Here is a 21493-nt window from a genome sequence, read left to right on the forward strand (position 1 = left end):
TATTTGCAGGTTATTTTTAAGCAGTTTTTGGCCATTTTTGCCACTTTGGATACCGACTGTTCGCTTGAGCATCATGGCACCATGATAACCAGACTGTTAATGGTGCCTGATTTCTTCATAGCTGTATTCCTGGTTCCTCTCCTCCTACACGGTAAGAGGTCACACATACAAGGCAGAACATATACAGTCTTCTTCTGTGGCATTGCTTTAAAAGAATTGTTGTAGTACACGTTATTTTAGGAATGTTGTGTTTATTATAATATTTATAAATAAAGCTAAAGTCAAAAGAAGTTTTTAATCTTTTGCTCCATAAAATATTTTTTAATCTATGATACTTTAATGATCCTTCAATGATACTTTTACATAATTGTGACAATGAAGTATAATTTAGTTCTCTGTAAAATGTTAAGAGTAATATTTTATTAAATGTATCACTAATTAGAAATCTCTATTTTCTTTATTTTATGAAAAACTTTAATCTTCAATTACATTTATAGTAGTTTCTTGCAGTTTAATAATAATACATGTTCCATATAATTGCCAAAACCATGGCATTTGCAAGATTTATACACTGAAAATACAATTAAATTGTTTATATCCAGAGCTGCCAGTTCAGCCTGTTTGAAATGCAGAATAAACAATAAGATAATAATATAAATGTAAAAATCATACTTGTGGTCATGTTGTTAAAGAAAAATGATAATAAAAATGTTGACTTTCACTCCTCTTAAACCACAGCAATTTGTCATTCATTAAAGTTAATTGGATGTTGGATGTTACATTTAGCAGAGCGAATATAACATAGAAATACAATACAAAAGTTAATGGACTCCTGACCTTATGTTTGTGTGGGGTTTTTTTGGCATTCTACATTTACCTCCCAATTGCTGTTATAATAAACTCCATTATTTTTGTGAATATTTTGCTCATTTGGGTGTTTGTAAAGCCAGGTACTGATGTAATGTGAGGAGGTCTGGGATGCAGTCAGCATTCCAGTTATCCTAATATTCAATAGGTTTGAGGTCAGAGCTCTATAGCAGGCCACTCAGGATCTCCCTCTCCAAGCCATGTAAACCATATCTTAATGGAATTAGCTTTGTGCACAGGGTCATGCTGGAACAGGTTTGGGTCTCCTAGTTTAAGTAAAGGGATAATCTAAATCTACCACATCTAAAGATATCCTATACAATTGTGTGACTCCAACATTGTGGTAACAGTTTGGGAAAGAACCATATATGTCTGGAAATGTCAGGTGTCCCATTACTAGTGTCCATATAGTGTATGATAATTCCAGACAGTAAAGAGTAATCTTAGCACCAGACTCTATTTTGTCCTCAAACCTGGCAAATTAAAAACAAAGTATGCACAAAGCATAAACTAATGCTGGAGAATTTCCCATGAAGTGCTGACAATGCACTGATACAGCGGATTCCTTCCATAAATGTCAAATAAACATCTACTTGCTCAAAACACTAACTTAACAATGATTATGTTTAATTATTTTTGTTTAAAAAAGCTTTTTTTTTTATTCGATTTTATTTAATGTCCAATATACAATTCCATGTGAGTGAGCTGGTACAAATAGTAGTTATTAGAGCAAAGGCATTAAATCTATGATTTGCCTTGCAGCCTGAACTACTGTCAGAGCTGATATAAGAGAAAATAAGATTACACATTAGGACCAATCAGAGAAACAGAAAAATCTTTGGCTCTGTGGTATAACATATTACACCACTGCATTTCTAGAGATAGAATCTCCATTGCTATCAGCAATCTGTATTGTACTTGAAACTATAAAGCAAACGTTTCATGGGCCCTTGAGAAAGCAGCAAAAAAACTTAGCAGTCTATTAAAATGCAGTAATGGCTCAGATAATACAATCTTCTACTAAAGTATTAATATAGTCAAGGTATATCAATCAAATCAGGTGATATTTTCTGATCTGATTTTCTGAAAAGCATTAGACTTGCATTTAGTGATGTCCTATTGGTTAATATCTACAGGCTTGGAGATCACAACACCTGGCCAAGTGGTGTACAAAGAAAACCGAATCAGTAAAGTGGTGGAACATGAGGTTACATTGGAATGTGGCCCAACCCTCCCTGATGTCTACATCTGGAGCTTTACCAAACCAGGCACAGAGAGGATTCAAGCCATTGTGTATAACTTTGGCAAGGGTCCAAAGCTGCAACAACTGGCTCAGGACTTGAGTGACCTGAACATCATCAGTAATAGTGCCTCTTTGTTTACAAGGAAACTACTTCTAGCTTCAGAGGGCTTGTACACCTGCCAAGCTTTGTATGACAGTACAGAGGGAGCAAGGCTTTTCTACTACTATGTCTATCTGCGGGTTTTGGGTTAGTGACACCTGATTTGTGTTTTTCTGCCATCCAATTCCTATTTCCAAATCATTCAAAGAACACTAGTGCTGCAGATTCCACCACTATGAAATCCACCAGATTCCACCACTATTCTTCTAAGAAAGAAAGAAAGAAAGAAAGAAAGAAAGAAAGAAAGAAAGAAAGAAAGAAAGAAAGAAAGAAAGAAAGAAAGAAAGAAAGAAAGAAAGAAAATGCGCTTAATACTTGTCACATATACTTTACAGCAGAGTAAAATTTTTCCTTCACATTTTCCAGCAGTGTTAGCTGGGGTCAGAGCACCCCTGGAGAACAAAGGGTGGCAGCTTGGCGATACTGGGGTACCGTTGCCCGTTTCATGTTTTAATAGCAGAGTAAAGTAAAAAAAAAAAAAAAGTGAATGGCCAGGAAGTGAAGCTTGTCTGAGGCTCCAAATGTATTAAGCACTAGAGTAGATTATTTTGCTCCATGTGTTTAAGTTGAGGGGAATAGTTTCTGTCTTTCAGTGCTGCTAGATAAAAAAAGTAAGAGAGTAACAGGAATGTGATGTTTGTTGAGCTTCTTGAACACCCACAGTCTTGGGGGATAGCTATGTTTTTCCATCTGCTCTGTTTCTCTCTTTCATTTGTCTCCCTTAGACCTGCTCACTGTCTTAAAAAACGGTCAAGCTTTTAGGTAGTTCTCATGAATGTTTTCAATCCTTTTTTTTTTTGCTCTTTTTTAAAAACTGATGTACTTCAATAACCCCTTTTGTAACTTTTTCCTTAATTCCCACCATCAGTCACAAGTGGTTTTGTTGTACATTTTCTTATCCAAAAGAAACAGTTTTGTGTGGGAGTTATCTAGTAAAAATTCATGCTTTTAGTATAGGCTTTTATTTTCTGATGGTGAATCAACTGACAGCAAACATTACAATTTGCAAACATTTGATCCAAGTCATTAATGATGCAATGCACTTTACAGTCCCTGTGTCCAATCCTCGTGTTCGGTTGAGTAACTCCTCAGCAATTGAAGGATCGTCATTTGGGATGCACTGTGATCTGGAGAATGGCACCGAACCCATTCAGTATGTTTGGGAGCAGGAGAATCACAGTGGGCAAGTCAGCATTTTGGCCCATAGCAACAGCAGCCCGATCACCATCAACTCTGTTAACCGCAACCACACCGGATGGTTGAGGTGCCTGGCCAGGAATGAGGTCAATCAGCAGTACAGTGACCGAATCTGGCTGGATGTCTTATGTAAGTGAAGGCTTTTTTATTTCTGAATCTTGGTTAGGGGCACATATTGAAGAATCTTGAACTTTGGGGAAGGAGTCCATTTTGTTTCATGGTATATATGAACTGTTTTAAGTATTTTAGAAATCTGAGAGATCTTTGGGAATTTTATACGGGTTAAACATTTTACACAGAATGGTCCAAAATGCTGTTAGCAGGAGATCTGCAAGCTGGCATCTTGTTGATGAGAGAACAATTAAGAAAAATGTTCTTGTACAGTATAATAACCCTTTACAACTGCAGTGAGCAGAAAAGCATCTCAGAATATACAACACTATAAACTTTCAGGTTAGAGGGTACAAGAGCTGAAAACATCAACAGATTCACACTTGTTAATACAGGAGTACAATCCAATGTGCTCTTTTTTCTAGTTTTATCTAAGTTGTGCATACAGATATGCTTTTCTGCTCACCAGGCTTATAAAGACTGATTATTTGATGAACTATATATTTTTTACTCAGCTCAAAACAACCTGGCCATTTTCTCTAGACTTTTTCCTTTTTCCAACAATTTTTCCACAAAATTAATTTCCACCCATAGAACTGACACTTGCTAAATGTTTTATATTCTTTTTCTTCTTCTTTCGGCTTCTCCCATTAGGGGTCGCCACATCGGATCATCCTTCTCTATACCCCCCCTGTCCTTTACATCTGCCTCATTCAACCCAACTACCTGCATGTCTTCCATCACCACATCCATAAACCTTCTCCTTGGTAATGTTTTACATCATACCTGCAATATATAATTACTAAAATATTTATGATTCCTATGAGCTATTTGACTCCCCTGAGCCACTGAAATGGAAAGCAACATTGTTGTGTTAAAACTGCAAAATCGATAGTCCCAGATGATAGCGTTCTGCCGTTTACTCATTTGTAAAGACTTTCATACAACTTTCTTCTAAACTAATACAATTATTATAATTTGTTTGTATGGAACCATTCTGTTTAGATGGTCCTGACATGCCACAGATCGACGCTTCCATCTTCTCAGTAACAGAGGGGGGCTATTCAGTACTGGAAAAAGGAACCGTATCCTTCATTTGTCAAGCCACTTCTAAACCTCTTAGCCAATATGTCTGGTTTTACAACAACTCAGAAATCCACTCTGGACCACAGCTTACCATCACCAACATCCTGCGTGTGTATGCAGGAAACTACACCTGTCTTGCCCAGAACACTTATATCAACAACTATGCACAGAAAACCATCAGTCTCACTGTCTACTGTAAGTGTAATTATAGACTATTGCTGTGTGCCGACTGGAGTTCTTTAGCTTTTTGTTTTTTTTGCTGTCTGTATGGATGTGCATTCCCCCAAATTGTTACCCCCCATCAATCTGAATTAAGGTCAAATAATAGTCAAAGCCCAGATCTTTTTTCCATGCTCTTAGTCGCCAAAAACTTTAGTTTAGAAAGATGCTCAGTGCCGTTATACTCCGTAAGAGAATCTTAATCTAATATTATTGGTAGGTTGCCAATAATTTAACACCAGGGTTCTGAATAAAATAAAATAAAAAACAACAAAAAACTATATAGTCTCAGATATACAGGGTGAACACTATTGGCAGATATCCATGATCCAACACCCTACACTGTGGTACTTAATAGGTTTCTTTCCACAGATCCACCAGATGGTGTTCCTTCATGTTTGATTTTCACAAAAAACAACTACACCGACCTGGCACTTGTATGTTCCTGGGAAGGAGGTAACCCTTCAGCTACCCTCAACTGGCGTCCATATATGAATGGACAGAATTCAACGGGTATCGCTTACATCACACAGATTCAGCCAGGACCTGAGGTAGCTAACAACTCTCTATTCACCTGCCATGGCTCACATGTTGCACTAAACAGCACCCGAACATGCAGCACAAGGACATGTAAGTATAAGCACGCAAACAGTCTAGGATTGTGTGTATAATAGGATTTTAGGAAAGCTCTGATTATAATTTTGAGGGTATAATTAAAAGAATTATAAAAATGAAAAGTTTTATTTGATCCAGTATAGAAAAAAATGTGTACTGTTTGAAAGACTAAACTGTAGTACTTAACTGTGTTGTGTTCTTTTGACATGGGTCTCTAAGGCTTTCTAATGGAATCGTTGATATTAGGAGGCAGTCATAAACATTAAATCACACTCTATATGGCATACACATTACTCTTAAACATCCCATCAATATTTTTTGTGGTTTATCAATACAATGCAGGGAATTCAATCTTTTAAATCCCCTGAGGAATACAATCAAAATATGAGAGATATAATTATATATATAACTCTTCAATACATGGTGTGTGAGAATTCACACACCATGTATTGAAGAGTTATATATATAATTATATATATAACTCTTCAATACATGGTGTGTGAATTCTCCTTGTGAATATAACAACATAATAGGGAACTCAGCTGTGGAGAAATGAAAAGTTCTATATCTTCTATCTTTATCTGTTTAGTGCTCCAAATTCTGTTTAGTACTCCATATTCAGAATTGAACTTGAAATGCAAAACGCCACCAGTGTCAGCTTTGTGTATGAATTCTGGCTCTGAAAGATCTTCAACCTCAGCTGCATCATTCTAGTTTATTATTGATCTCAACTAAAGAAACAAAACAGACAGACAGTGCAGACAGACAACACAAGACAACACAAGACAAGACGAAAAAAACAAAAAACCAAGTATAGCGCCGACTTAGTAAGTAACCAAGTATACCGCCAGTCAAAATGTATACAAATATTCTTATTTGGCTTGTGTAACAATTACATTTTGTAAACAGTGCAATTATTCAAAGGTAAATTATCAGACCATATACTGGTAAAAATAATTTGCTTTTGCAGTGTTTTGAGTCTTACACCTTCTGGAACTCTATAGTATATTTTTATAATCGATATTTTATACCTTATTAGTCTTTAGTCTTTACAAGCATTCTATGGTTCTTACCTGTATAGGGCTGCCCTATGGAGAACCTCAGTGCTCTGCCAATTCCAGCCTTTATAATGACTACCTGATTTTGACCTGCTCCTGGGAGGGTGGTGTCCCTCAAGCCTTGGTGTGGTGGGCTTCCAGTTCAGAAGACATGCAGAGTTCGCCAAAGGAGAATTCCAACATCCTGGTCCTGCGCTCAAGTTCCACGTACAGCGGCAACACGTTTGTGTGTCATGCCAAACATCCACTTATTAAAGAAAGCATGAAATGTGTGGTAATACTAGGTAGGGACCACTCAGAAGATGTTAAAGATGAAATATCGATTAATATCTCAGCATTTACTGTATTTGTTTTATATGAAAAGATTTTACACCATTTATTTCTTACAGAGAAGCCAGTCTTGATACCTCAGCAGAGTGTGGTTTCAGTATTTGAAGGCAATGATATTCAGCTCACCTGCATATTAAGTAAAACTTACCCTCCAGTTACAAAGTTCATGTGGTACAACAACTTAAGGCAAAATGTGGGAAACAAACCTAATAAGTATATTGTTCAGCAAGCTGAAACCTCGTCCACCCTGACTGTGCGTGAGACAGACAGCAAGGTGGACAGTGGACAGTACTGGTGCTCTGCTACCAATGCTCTTGGAGGAAGGGAGATTTCCATTTTATTGCTAGTGATGAGTAAGTGGACAGAAACTAGAATGTAAATTAATTCCATATCTACGGTTAAACATATACCCTGGAACGTTATTCATGTTCACTTGGGATGATTATTGGTCCATTTCAATGCCTTCCTTATTCAGGATACCCAACCCCACCGAATGTGACTATCAGTAAAATTATATACAGTGGGCGACAGAGAACAGCTGTCAACATGGAGTGGTTTGTTCAGGCATATGGTGACATCACTGGTTTCTTCATTGAACGTCAAAAGCTCAATGCCCCTGTTGAGAAGAGTGACACTGTAGCTGTCTGGCAGAAAGTCACTGAAAATCTGGAACCCAGCACCCGTAGCTACCAGATAACCAATCTGGACCCCAATGCTAAGTATGCATTCCGTGTCATACCTATCAATCGGCGTACAATTGGATATCCTTCTGAGCTTCATAGCCCAGGTGAGATCTGATATGTTAATTTAAAATTGGTTTTAGCTGAAGTTACTGCTAGTAAATCTGTAGTCTTTATTATTTTACAGTGTCAACACCTGTGTCCAAACCCTATATTCTGCTGAGTGACACATCACCAGTCGAAGGAGTGTCAGTATGGATGCACTGTAGTCTGAATGATGGAACTGACCCTATACAGTACACCTGGGAACAGGAGAGCCGCAGTGGGCTGGTTACCATATTGGCTGAGAGCAACAGCAGTTTAATTAACATCACTTCAGTGACCCGCAATTACACAGGCTGGTTTAAGTGCCTAGCCAGGAACGAGGTTAATCAGCAGCGTAGTGACCGAATCTGGTTAGACGTTATATGTGAGTGAGAGCTGCCTTGGTTGTGCTTTGGTGCAATCTGTGTAATCTATGATTACCATATGCAGATTATTTTGCTATTGGGCAATTGATTGCTTCTCTGATTTTCCACAGCTAATTTATAGGTTTAACAGCAACTCATTTATGCAATCAATGAACACAACTGAATTTGCAAACTGTATTGATTCCCCATTCATTTTATGACTTACTTTGTGTAGATTCTTCTTCTTCTTCTTCTTCTTCTTTCGGCTGCTCCCATTAGGGGTCGCCACAGCGGATCATCCGTCTCCATACCACCCTGTCCTTAATATCTGCCTCTTTCACACCAACTACCTGCATGTCTTCCCTCACCACATCCATGGACCTCCTCCTTGGCCTTCCTCTTTTCCTCCTACCTGGTGGCTCCATCTTCAGCATTTTTCTACCAATATAATTCATGTCCCTTCTCTGCACATGTCCAAACCATCTCAATCTCGCCTCCCTCACCTTGTCACCAAAGCATCCTACATGTGCTGTCCCTCTAAAAAAACTCATTTCTAATCTTGTCCATCCTCGTCACTCCCAACGAAAACCTCAACATCTTCAGCTCTGCTACCTCCAGCTTCACCTCCTGTCTTTTACTCAATGCCACTGTCTCTAATCCATACAACATCGCAGGTCTCACCACAGTCCTATAAACTTTCCCTTTCATTCTTGCAGATACTCTTCTATCACAAATCACTCCTGTCACTCTTCTCCACCCACTCCACCCGCCTGCACTCTTTTCTTTACTTCCCTAACACACTCTCCATTACTTTGCACTGTTGACCCCAGGTACCTGAACTCCTCCACCTTCTCCACCTCTTCTCCCTGCAACCGCATCACTCCACTGCCCTCCCTCTCATTCACACACATGTACTCTGTCTTACTCCTACTGACTTTCATTCCCCTTCTCTCCAGCGCATATCTCCACCTCTCCAGGCTCTTCTCAACCTGCTCTCTACTCTCACCACAAATCACAATATCATCTGCAAACATCATAGTCCAGGGAGACTCCTGTCTGACCTCGTCCGTCAACCTGTCCATCACCACTGCAAACAGAAAAGGGCTCAGGGCCGATCCTTGATGCAGTCCAACCTTCACCCTGAACCAGTCTGTCGTACCTACTGCACACTTTACTGCCGTCACACTGTCCTCATACATGTCCTGCACCACCCTCACATACTTCTCTGACACACCTGACTTCCTCATACAATACCACAACTCCTCTCTCGGCACCCTGTCGTACGCTTTCTCTAAATCCACAAATACACAATGCAGCTCCTTCTGTCCTTCTCTATACTTCTCCATCAACATCCTAAAAGCAAATAATGCATCTGTGGTGCTCTTCCTCGGCATGAAACCATACTGTTGCTCACAGATGGTCACCTCTTCTCTCAGCCTGGCTTCCACTACTCTTTCCCATAACTTCATGGTGTGACTGATCAACTTAATTCCCCTGTAGTTACTGCAGGTCTGCACATCTCCCTTATGCTTAAAGATCGGTACCAGCACACTCCTTCTCCATTCCTCAGGCATCCTCTCCCCTTCCAGAATCCTGTTAAACAATCTGGTTGAAAACTCCACTGCCATCTCTCCTAAACATCTTCACGCTTCTACCGGTATGTCATCTGGTCCAACCGACTTTCCATTCTTCATCCTCTTAATCGCTGCTCTCACTTCCTCCTTACTAATCCTATCTACATCCTGCTTCACCAACTCCACATCCTCCAACCTTCTCTCTCTCTGATTTTCCTCATTTATCAGCTGCTCAAAATACTCCCTCCATCTTCTCAACACACTCTCCTCACTAGTCAACACATTTCCCTCTCCATCCTTTATTGCTCTAACTTGCAGTACATCCTTCCCAGCTCGGTCCCTCTGCTTGGCCAATCGGTATAAATCCTTTTCTCCTTCCTTAGTGTCCAACCTCTTATACAGGTCCTCATATGCCATTTCCTTGGCTTTCGCCACATCCCTTTTAACCTGCTGCCGCATCTCCTTGTACTCCTGCCTACTTTTCTCATCACTCTGTCGATCCCACTTCTGTTTTGCCAACCTCTTTCCCCTAATGCTCTCCTGCACTTCCTCATTCCACCACCACGTCTCCTTGTCTTGCTTTCTATTTCCAGATGTCACACCAAGTACTTTTCTAGCTGCCTCCCTCATCACTCCTGCAGTAGTTGCCCAATCATCCGGCACCTCTTCACCACCACCAAGCCCCTGTCTGACCTCTTGCCTGAACCTCACACTACACTCTTCCTCCTTCAGTTTCCACCATCTTATTCTTCTTTCAAACCTTACTTTACTCCTCTTCTTCTTCGCCTCCAAAACCATCCTACAGACCACCATCCGATGCTGTCTAGCTACACTGACCCCCGCCAACACCTTACAGTCTCCAATCTCCTTCAGGTTGCATCTCCTACACAGAAGATAATCCACCTGTGTGCACCTTCCTCCACTCTTATACGTCACCCTATGATCCTCCTTCTTCCTAAAATACGTGTTCACCACTGCCATTTCCATCCTTTTAGCAAAATCTACCACCATCTGCCCTTCCACATTCCTCTCCTTAAAACCATACCTACCCATCACCTCCTCATCACCTCTGTTCCCTTCACCTACATGCCCATTAAAGTCTGCCCCAATCACCAATCGTTCTTTCCTAGGTACACCATCTACCACTTCATCTAATTCACTCCAGAATCTTTCCTTCTCCTCCAACTCACAGCCAACTTGTGGAGCATAGGCACTGATGACATTTATCATCATCCCTTCAACTTCCACCTTCACGATCATCACCCTATCAGAAACTCTCTTCACCTCCACTACACTCTTACTGTACTCTTCCTTCAGAATCACCCCTACACCATTTCTCTTCCCATCCACACCATGATAAAACAGTTTAAACCCACCTCCAATGTTCCTGGCCTTACTCCCTTTCCACTTGGTCTCCTGAACACACAACACATCTACCTTTCTCCTCTCCATCATATCAGCTATCTCTCTCCCTTTACCCGTCATAGTACCAACATTTAAAGTACCAAACCGAACCTCTACTCTCCTACACTGCTCCTTTTCCTGCCGTCTCTGTAGATGCCTTCCTCCTCTCCTTCTCCTTCTTCGGCCAACAGTAGCCCAATTTCCACCGGTACCCTGTCGGCTAACGATACCTGTGGCGGTCGTTGTTAACCCGGGCCTCGACCGATCCGGTATGAAATTCTCATTTGTGATCCGCATATTTGATTTGGCACATGTTTTACGCTGGATGCCCTTCCTAACGCAACCCTCCCCATTTACCCAAGCTTGGGACCGGCACTAAGAGTACACTGGCTTGTGCCCCCCTAATGGCTGGGTTCATAATGGCTAATGGCCTAATGGCTGGGTTGTGTAGATTCATAACAGATAATTCTATTTCTTTGTCAAATAAAAATAAAATACAATTGTGGCAATAATCAATAGGATTCTGCAAACTACTATATATATAAACTTTATATATACTGTATTTAATCATATATAATATATATGTATTTTCTATTAGTTGGTCCAGACGTGCCACAGATTGATGTAAGGCCCTATTTAGTAATGGATCAAGGATACTCAGCTTTGGAGAAAGACACTGTTTCTCTTCTATGTCAAGCCTCCTCTAACCCTCCCAGTCAATATGTCTGGTTCTACAACAACTCCCAGATATACAGTGGACCACAGCTCAACATCACCAAGATCCTGCGCATGCACACAGGCTACTATGCCTGTCTCGCTCAGAACACTTACTTAAACACACTCTCCAAGAAAACCACCACTCTCACCGTCTACTGTGAGTTTTTCACTCTTTCAACTTCTACTGTCATAACCTGCATAATTCATGTAATTATCTTCATCTATTTTTATAGACCACTGGGTTTTGTATTAGTCATATCTTTTACTTTACTTTGCTTAACTAGTATCATTATTAACTGTAAACCATAAATGAACTGTGTTGTGCATAAAGTCTGATAGAGTTATGGATCTAGATCATTAAATTAAAGAAGTCCTTTTCAATTGCCAAAAAATTGTACTTCAGGATTTTTGTAAATAATTTGTGTCCTATGTATTCAGGCTATTTTCAGGCTTTATTTATGCCCACTCAAAGAGCACTTTATTAGAAACACTATAGTAAAACTGAATAGGCCTTACATTGCTTTCAAAACAGCCTCAGTTCTTCATGATGTGGATTCGACCACACATTAAAAACATTCCCTTAAGATTGTGGTTCATGTTGACATGATTACATCCTGCTATTCTTGCAGTTTTTAAAGGTGCACTTTTATGTCACAAATCTTTTATTTTACCACATCCCGAAGATGTCCTTTTGGATTCAGATCTTGTGATTGGGAAGTCTGAAGAACACTGAACTCATTATCATGTTGATCATATTAGTAAATTGCTATGTGTATGAAGGAATACACATGGTCAAAAACATGAACAGTCTGTAGCATTCAAGCAATGATTGATTGGTATTAACAGCCCCAGATTAGCTCAGGAAAGCATTCCACAACATCACACAACCTTCACCAGCATAAACTTTAGACACAAGCCCGGTTTGGTCCATGGCTTTATACCGTTTGTTCCAAACTCTAACCTTACCATCTATGTGTCAGATGAAAATCTAGTTATTGAAAAAGTCAAACCAGCCCATCTGACACAAACAACCCTGCCATAATTAAAAGCTCTGAGATCACTTTTTTCTCTATTCTTAAGCTAATTGCCCCATCTGCATGATTTTATGCTGTGTACTGCTGCCACATAGTTGGCTGATTAGATAATTGCATGAAGTAGGTACGGGTGTTCCTAATAAAGTGCCCAATTAACATATTTTTTCAGAATTTTCTTGTTATTTTTCTAAATCTTGTATAAACAAACCCTGCGTTTATGCTATAAGACATAATGTTTTATTCCCTCAGATCCACCAGACGGCAATCCGTCTTGTTCTATTCTCCCAATGAACAACTACACTGACCTGGCTCTGTCCTGCTCCTGGAAGGGAGGTTATCCATTACCCACCCTAAACTGGGGCCCATATGTGAATGGAGACAACAGAGACGGTATTGCTAGCATCACTCAGATTCAGCCAGGCTCTGAGACGGCTAACAACTCTGTATTCATCTGCTATGGTTCTCATGTTGCACTTAATGTTGCACAAACCTGTATTACTAGAACTTGTGAGTATGCTAAATGTTATATTTCCCTCTGATTTGTTAGAACTTTTCTTTAATCACAGATTACTTGCATTTCCTAGGGTTGCCAAATGGAGAACCTAAGTGTTCTGCATATGCTACGCGTAATAACGAGTACCTGATGCTGTCCTGCTCTTGGGAGGGTGGTGTCCCTAGGGCTCTGCTGTGGTGGGCTTCTAGTTCAGGGGACATGCAGGGCACATCTGAGGAGAACTCGAACATCCTGGTCCTGCGCTCCAGCGCCACCAACAGTGGCAAAGCATTTATTTGTCATGCCAAGCATCCACTGGTAAAAGACAGCAAGCAGTGTGTGTTAAAATTAGGTAAGAAAAACTCACAGGGAGCATGATGTACAGTATTATTTATATATGTTCTAAGATTTGTTATTGTATTGATGGTTTGTGAACTATTTTTTTAATGTGCACTTTTTCCAGAGGCACCAGTGTTGATGACTCAGCGCAGTGTGGTTTCAGTGTATGAGGGCAATGATGTCCAGCTGACTTGTATTCTGAGTAAAAATTACCCAGCCATAACTGAGTTCACATGGTACAATAACCTAAAGCAGAACGTTGGTGAGACACCCAAGAAATACATCCTTGAGCAAGCTGCCACCTGGTTTAACCTGACTGTGAAGGAAACAGACAGTAAGCTGGATAGTGGACAGTACTGGTGCTCAGCTGCTAATGCTGTTGGTGGGGCAGAGATTCCTGTCTTGCTCCTAGTAATGAGTGAGTCTCTAAGGAAATTTCCATTTAACTGAATATAGAATAGAATATTATGCATTACAATAATGATCCACTGCAAGAAGCCTAACTGATTTTATGGGTTTAGAGGAGAGTTTGCAGTTAAAAAAAAAGATTTTATACCATTCTTTGTCATTGTTCTAAAACATTCTTCTTTTCTTCTTGGTTTGTACAACTTTCTTTATGTACTTATTAAATCAGTAAACAATTATTTACATTGCTAATTTTATCACTCAGGATACCCAAGTCCTCCAAATGTGACCATTAGTAAGATCACATATAGCAGCCAGCAGAAGACAGATGTCATATTGGAGTGGTTGATTCAGAGAAATGGAGACCTCACTGGGTTTTTCATCGAGTGTCAGAAGCTCCAGGTAGGAAAGGGTGATGCTTCTCCAGTTTGGCAGAAAGTGGTAGTAGATCTGGATCCAAGCATTAGGAATTGCCAAATCACAAACCTGGATCCTAATGAAAAATATGCATTTCGTGTGACTGCTGTCAATCACCGAACCACTGGACATCCATCAGAGATCAAGAGCCCAGGTGAGACAAACATTCAAATGTGAACATTTGATTATTTCTTTAAATTATATATGTTATATATGTTATAATATATACAGAATGGTAACCATTTGGAACATTTCTATAATAACGAAATCCTTTTTCAGAATTTTGTCCAGATTTGCTCGTTGCTGTTCATGATGCTATTTGGTTAGAAATGCTCTGTAAAAAAACTCTGGGATATTTGACACATATTTCACATATGATGTGACACTTCGATTATATTTGTAGAAATATAAAAAAAATAAAATGAGAAACAATGTTTTCAAGCAAAACTGTGTGGAACACATCTGTACTATGCAGTTCAATTTAATATGTGGAATATTGTAGGAAATTGTAAGCACTTTAACTATTTTAAGGTTTTTGTGGGTTAACATTTTTCATTCATTCATTTAGAAATACTCATGTCCTATCTGCTGTGTAAAGAATACAAGAAGAATATTTAGGCTGAATGTTCAGTAAAAGCAGTGTTAATACATCTGCCAAAAATGTGAACTGATCAACCAAGAGAAACTAACAACAGAATTTTGCATTTAAAGTTCATTTAGCAGAATTAGAATTGAGTTTATTAGAGGGACTGCGCATGTAGGACATTTTGGAGACAAGGTGAGGGAGGCGAGATTGAGATCGTTTGGTCATGTGTAGAGGAGGGACATGGGGTATATCGGTAGGAGAATGCACAGGATTAAGCTGCCAGGTGGAAAGAAAAGAGGAAGGCTAAGGAGGAGGTTAATGGATGTGGTGAGGGAAGACATGAAGGTAGTTTGTTTGAAAGAGGCAGATGTAGAAGACAGCGGCGTATGAAGACGGATGATCCGCTGTGGCGACCCTAATGGAAGCAGCCGAAAGAAGAAGAAGATTTCCGGCATTTAGCAGACACTAGGTTTCAAACTTAAGATAGCATCAGCCTAAAACTGTTAAGAGGAATTAAAGCACAATTTTGTAATGCAGAAATACACACAATAAAAGTGGAAAATAAGATGGCCAGTGGTTCAGCTGTTTGTACAGCTAGGGGAAGTTCATTCCACCACCCTGGGGCTAGAACAGAAAAAAATCGTGATGTAAAATATACCTACATCTTACTCTGAAAGATAGTGAGACCAGTCGAGCAGTGCTAGAAGATCTGAGAATGTCAGTTATCAAAACAGTTGATCTGTTTTATATCTAATGAGATCAGATTTAAAGCTTTTTAGCTGATATTACAGTATACTGAAAAATCATGAAAGCCCACTGTTAAAATAGCCTACTATTTTGTCTTCCAGCAAACCCACCATTTAAAGCTTATCCTGCTGTTGTTGGAGCAGCCATTGGAGGGATGCTTCTGGCAACATTATCTACATTCTTGCTCTTCATTTTTGTCCTGCGAAATCGCCACAACAGTCCTCGTGAGTGCTCTGATCCAGCTGTATACATTATATCATTAGTAACACCAGAAGATGTTGATTCATTTTTGTAACAACAGTGAATCTCGCCTGCAAGCTACCATATAATTGTCCTCTGTGGAGTCATTTATGGTATAAGCAAACAACAGCTCGAGATCATAGATTATACTGGGGCAGGACAACATTTATAATGATATAACCTCAAACAAAATAAAACCAATAAGCTATAACATTCTGTTATAACTGTTGGCTGTTATCTAGTAAATTTTTAATAGGTCATTCTTAATGAGGCATGCACACAAAGAGCTTACATTTTTAAAACATTTGACAAATTTCGGTGAAATAAAAGGACGTGCGGTTATAAGAAATGTAAATAATTTTATATGATATATTACACTTCATTAATATGGTTTCTATGCTTGTCCAGGTCTTCATGACATGATATTTGGCAGGTAAGTAATGAGTTTCTATATACAGTACATATATATGATATGATGAAACAAGTACAGACCAAATTAATGTGCCAATAGAATTAAACAGAATAAGGACTATATTTAATATAGTTATTTTTGTTTTAAAGACATAACAGCCAGTCCAGAGAAAATATCAACTTTCCAGAGGATGACATTGTTGGAGGAGCAATAGACGAGGGATAGGAAAAAAAATTCGGGTATTTATTATTAATATTATAATTGTTTTGACACAGAAACTATTCTTTGTACTTTTTTTTATAATAATTTTCAACATTTTCAGGACCAGCACTATCCCAGCAGAGATCTGCTGCAATGCCCTCAACCACCTCCCCTGACAACAACTGAGCAAAATCAACATAATAGTGGGCTCTAAAACAGGAGATTTATAATGCAAAACAAATCTTCAGTCATCTAATTTATATGTAATGAGTATGAATCCTACAATATGCAAAATGAAGAAAGAATTCCTGATTTCTGGCTTTATGATAGTACAACAGTGGTAGGAAATAGGTTGTTTAATACAATCCTAGCTACAATACTTAAAACATATTTACATGTATTTTAAACAAAAATATTAAGCTTTAATATAGCTTTGATAACACAAAAAAATTATAATGTGCTGTGGGAAATGCATGACATATTCAATCCATGAATTGTATTCATTGGTATGATGAAGGTTTTACTATTCTCTATAACACTCAAAGTTAAAGATTTCCAATTTCCGCCATGAAGAATCTATATGAGAGGAGTAGTTGTGGGTTTTTTGGTATCATGGTAAGCTGCATTTTTTATACTAATGACTTCTAAAAAGAGTAGACAGACTGTGGTGAAAACATTAGTTAAATAACATAATTGAAAAAAGAAAACTAATTGTTTCATAGATGTTTCTGAAAATGTCAAATAATTTAAAAAATGTCATTCTTTAATAAATAAAGTCTTGGTAAAGCTGCTACATTGCTGTGGAAAACAGGTTTGTATTACAGCAACCCACCTTTATCTCCTTATTCTCGCTTATTTTCCTTATACCTGTATCCTTATCCTGCATACCTGTAATTAATTTGAGAGAGAGAGAGAGAGAGAGAGAGAGAGAGAGAGAGAGAGAGAGAGAGAGAGAGAGAGAGAGAGTGTGTTGGAAAATTACATACAGTGGACAAGACTTGTAAGAAATATTTATATTTAATGAAACCCACTGAAATTCTTGTGCAATAATAAAAATAAGTATTTTGTATACATTTACTAAAATACATTATGAATGCAAGTAGTATGTAGATTTTAAGGCTGAATCCACCATCTTCACTAAAAATAAAAAAAACAGAGTGGATTCTTGACTGTGTAAAGCCAATGTGGGTTTTTCCCAGTGTAATTAAATGTTGAAAGCATGCCACATATTGCATACCAGTGCACAATAATATAAAGATATTACAATAATATAAAATTCAGATGAATAAATGGGTTTCCCATGGGGACAAGTGCAGAGCTTTTTTTTGGAGAGCCTTAAACTAAAGTGCTACTGTAGATTACAGCTATTATACACTTTAGTAAAGCTTCAGCACAAGAAACAACATTACATAAAGTAATACTTTTAAAGTTGCTTGTGCAATGATTGCACAGTAAGCTACGTAAGGAGGCTTGGAAGTAAGCCGAGAGGCAGAATTCTTAAACACTATATGGACAAAAGATTGTGGAGACTTGACCATAAGATTTATACATGCTTTTTGAACATTACATTCCACATTTAGTCTTCATTTACTGATAAAATAACCTCAATTCTACAGAGAAAATGTTCCACTAGATTCGGGAGTGTTCTTGTGGAGATTTGTGGAGATTTATTCAGCCACAAGGGTGTTAGTAATGTCAGGTACTGTTGTAAAGTGAGGAGACCTGGGGTGCAGTTGGTGTTTCAATTCATCCCAAAGGTGTTCAGTAGGGTTGAGGTCAGCGGTCTATAACGGATCACTTGAGATCTTCCAATCCAGCCCATGTTAACCATATCTTTATGATGCTGGCTTTGTACACAGGGTCAATATCATGCTGGAACAAGTTTGGGTCACTGAACTCTAGTAAGGGAAAAATTTAATACTACTGCATCCAAAGACATCATATAAAACTATGTGCCTCCAACTTTGAAGAAACAGTTTGAAGACGAACCACATATGGCTGCAATAATCGGTGTCCATATATTGTTTGTCCAGAAAGTATATCTTGAATATATGCAAATCTAATCATTTTAATTATTATGGTTATAATGAAAGAAATATTAGAAGAATCTTTAAAAGTAATGTTAATAACAGTCTTAGATCACTTTAAACAATGCAACTTAAACAAACCAGTATAACAGTAACATTTCACAGCTGCCAAATAACAGTGCAAGTACTATATAGCAGCTTATGGAAATTGTGACTACAATACAATTGTTACTGATTTTCTAAAAATGCACCATGGAAGTGGAAAATATATTGAATGTAAAATAATCCTCAAAAATCTCTCAGATTTTAACAAAAACAAAGATCAGAATATTATTTACATACAATATACTTACATTTATGTAGTATTTGATAAAGGTTACTGAGTTCAGACTTTAAATCGTCTTATTCTACTGCCAGATAACAGTTAGAACAAAACAAGTAATAGAACACAACTATTTCATACTTGAACATGACATGAACACAACAACACTTAACATTAAAACACACACACAAACACACACAGATGATATCAAAACGTTTCGAGACTAGCTCTGTTTACAAGAAATAACTTTATTTATCTGGGTTTACACACTGTTACCTTCAAAATAGTCTCCATGCACAGCAAAACAGCGCTCCCAGTGTTCCTGTAACTTCTGGAATGTGTCCTAGAAGTGTTCTTTTCAAGCACCATCTGCAATTTGCACTGGATCTCCGCAGTGGTGTTAAAACAATGGCCTTTGTGCTGGATCTTCATATTCTGGAAGAGGGCAAAGTCCGCAGTGAAATCTGGCAAGTAGGGTGGGTGCAGAAGTGAGATTAAAGTGAGAATCATCTGGATTGTTCTCCGACGATCATCGTGCACAAGTTGTCGAATGGTTTCGACATTTTTGGGGGTTGAGCTTGTTAAAAGTCATACTGATCTCTCATCAGCTTGTAGTGATGTTCTTCTGCTCTTGAAGCACACAGGCCATTCAAAACATCTCACACTGCTCATAGCAGCATCGCCGTATGTCAACCGTATTTCATGTCATAAAGACATAACAGATAGTCTAGAGAAAATATCAATTTCCCAGAGGATGACATTGTTGGAGGAGCAATAGACGAGGGAGGAGAAACAAAGTCAGGTAGTTATTATTAATATTATAATTTTTTTGACACGGAAACTATTCTTTGCTTATATAATCATTTTTAACATTTTCAGGACTAGCACTATCCCAGCAGAGATCTGCTGCAATGCCCTCAACCACCTCCCCTGACAACAACTAAGCAAAATAAACATAATAGTGGGCTCTAAAACAGGAGATTTATATTGCAAAACAAATTTTCAGTCATCTAATTTATATGAAATAAGTATGGATCCTACAATATGCAAAATGCAGAAAGAATAGAATAGAAGAGTTAATAGAAGAATAGAAGAAAAGAACAGAAGTGTTCTTTTTAAGCACTGTCTGCAATTTGCACTGGATCACCGCAATGGTGTTAAAACTATGGCCTTTGTGCTGGATCTTAATATTCTGGAAGAGGGCAAAGTCCGCAGTGAAATCTTGCAAGTAGGGTGGGTGCAGAAGTGAGATCATGTGGATTGTTCTACGACGATCAACGTGCACAAGTTGTCGAATGGTTTCGTAATTTTTGGGGGTTGAGCTTGTTAAAAATCATACTGATCTCTCATCAGCTTGTAGTGATGTTCTTCCGCTCTTGAAGCACACAGGCCATTCAAAACATCTCAAACTGCTCATTGCAGCATCGCCGTATGTCAACCGTATTTCATGTCAAACATCTCTGTGCAGATTTGCCCAGTTTTGTGCAGAACTTTACATTTGCTCTTTGTTCTAACCCTTTACTGTATGTTCTGGTGCAGTAGTCAATGTGTAATGATGTTTTTGGGGGGGTGCAAGGATGCATGATTTTCAAGTGGTGCAAAATAGTGCACAACACAGAAGAAAAGTGACAGTGCAGTGGTGATTGTTAACACCATTTCAGCTGTTTAGTGCAGAAAGAGCCACGGGAAAGAAGCTATTTTTCAGTCTATTTGTTCTGGCTCTTAAACAACGGTAGCCTCTGCCCGATGGGAGAAGTGTAAACAGAAGATCCTCTTCCACTCCTCTATAATGATATTACAGGGCTGCCGGATATTACACACATGGCACTTCTTCCCCCTTGAGGATCCCCACAGGTGCTCAATAGGGTTTAGGTCTGGAGACATACTTGGCCTCTCAAATCTCCTAGAGCTCATTTAGAGTGATCATCAGGCTCTTGGTCACATCCCTGACTAAGGCTCTTCTCAACCCACCGTTAAATTTAGCCGGGTGGCGCGCTTAACAAAGAGTCCTGGTGGTTCCAAACTTGTTCCGTTTACGAATAATGGAGGCCACTGGGTTTATTGAGACTTTCAATGCTGCAGAAATCTATCTGTTCCAGATATGTGCCTCGATACAATCTGTCTCGGAGATCTACAGAAAAGTTAAAAAAGTAGAAAAGTTAAAAAAGTAAAGCGATGTGAATACTTTCTGGATGCTACGACGGGGTCACTCTAGGGAATTTTTTTTTAACACAAAATCTATGAGAAAAAACAGAAGATTACAAGACAAAACTCAAATTTACGAAAAATAAACTTTAAAAAAGGTTTAAAAAAGAACTGGAAGGGTTGTGGCAGGAAATTAACGAGTTTAAAACTTTCAAGTTATAAGTTGTAATTTTCAAGTTTAAAACAAAGAATATTGGAAGAAACCAAAACAAATTTGCATGAAGAAAATAGAAATTTACAAGTTTTAAACTAAGAACTTTCCAGTATGATGATCTGGTAATTCTGTGCTTAAATAGCATTTCCTTGTTGCTAAATCCAAGGGAAAATGTAAGGCATAATGCAAAACAAGTGATGT

At 38.5% G+C, this 21493-nt stretch overlaps 2 protein-coding genes across 2 annotated transcripts; both read left to right on the forward strand.

The window, feature by feature from the left end:
- The first annotated feature begins 30 nt into the window (after positions 1 to 30).
- Positions 31 to 16610, forward strand: LOC310739176 (V-set and immunoglobulin domain-containing protein 10-like 2). Its single transcript, XM_083564874.1, has 11 exons — positions 31 to 151; positions 2004 to 2357; positions 7754 to 8035; positions 11592 to 11867; positions 12994 to 13251; positions 13329 to 13589; positions 13701 to 13994; positions 14247 to 14552; positions 15833 to 15955; positions 16380 to 16404; positions 16533 to 16610. Exons 1-11 carry the CDS (start codon positions 82 to 84, stop codon positions 16606 to 16608), a joined length of 2325 nt encoding a protein of 774 aa, XP_083421000.1. The 5' UTR covers positions 31 to 81; the 3' UTR covers positions 16609 to 16610.
- LOC310739460 (V-set and immunoglobulin domain-containing protein 10-like 2) lies at positions 3308 to 7684 on the forward strand (the record flags this gene model as incomplete). The annotated part of the gene is made up of 6 exons (XM_083565385.1): positions 3308 to 3596; positions 4584 to 4859; positions 5256 to 5513; positions 6580 to 6840; positions 6946 to 7239; positions 7362 to 7684. The coding sequence occupies 6 exons, from the start codon at positions 3308 to 3310 to the stop codon at positions 7682 to 7684; spliced, it is 1701 nt and encodes a 566-aa protein (XP_083421511.1).
- Positions 16611 to 21493: the final 4883 nt, after the last annotated feature.

Source organism: Silurus aristotelis (genome assembly GCF_946808225.1).
Source record: "Silurus aristotelis genome assembly, chromosome: 16".
NCBI classification, from domain to species: Eukaryota; Metazoa; Chordata; class Actinopteri; order Siluriformes; family Siluridae; genus Silurus; species Silurus aristotelis.

Bases quoted from the DNA above. Each gene is read 5' to 3' on its own strand.
- LOC310739176 (XM_083564874.1), top strand. From the start codon at position 82: ATGATAACCAGACTGTTAATGGTGCCTGATTTCTTCATAGCTGTATTC. The intron at 11,868-12,993 runs GTGAGTTTTTCA...TTATTCCCTCAG, and splicing joins CACCACTCTCACCGTCTACT to ATCCACCAGACGGCAATCCG. The intron at 14,553-15,832 runs GTGAGACAAACA...TTTGTCTTCCAG, and splicing joins ATCAGAGATCAAGAGCCCAG to CAAACCCACCATTTAAAGCT.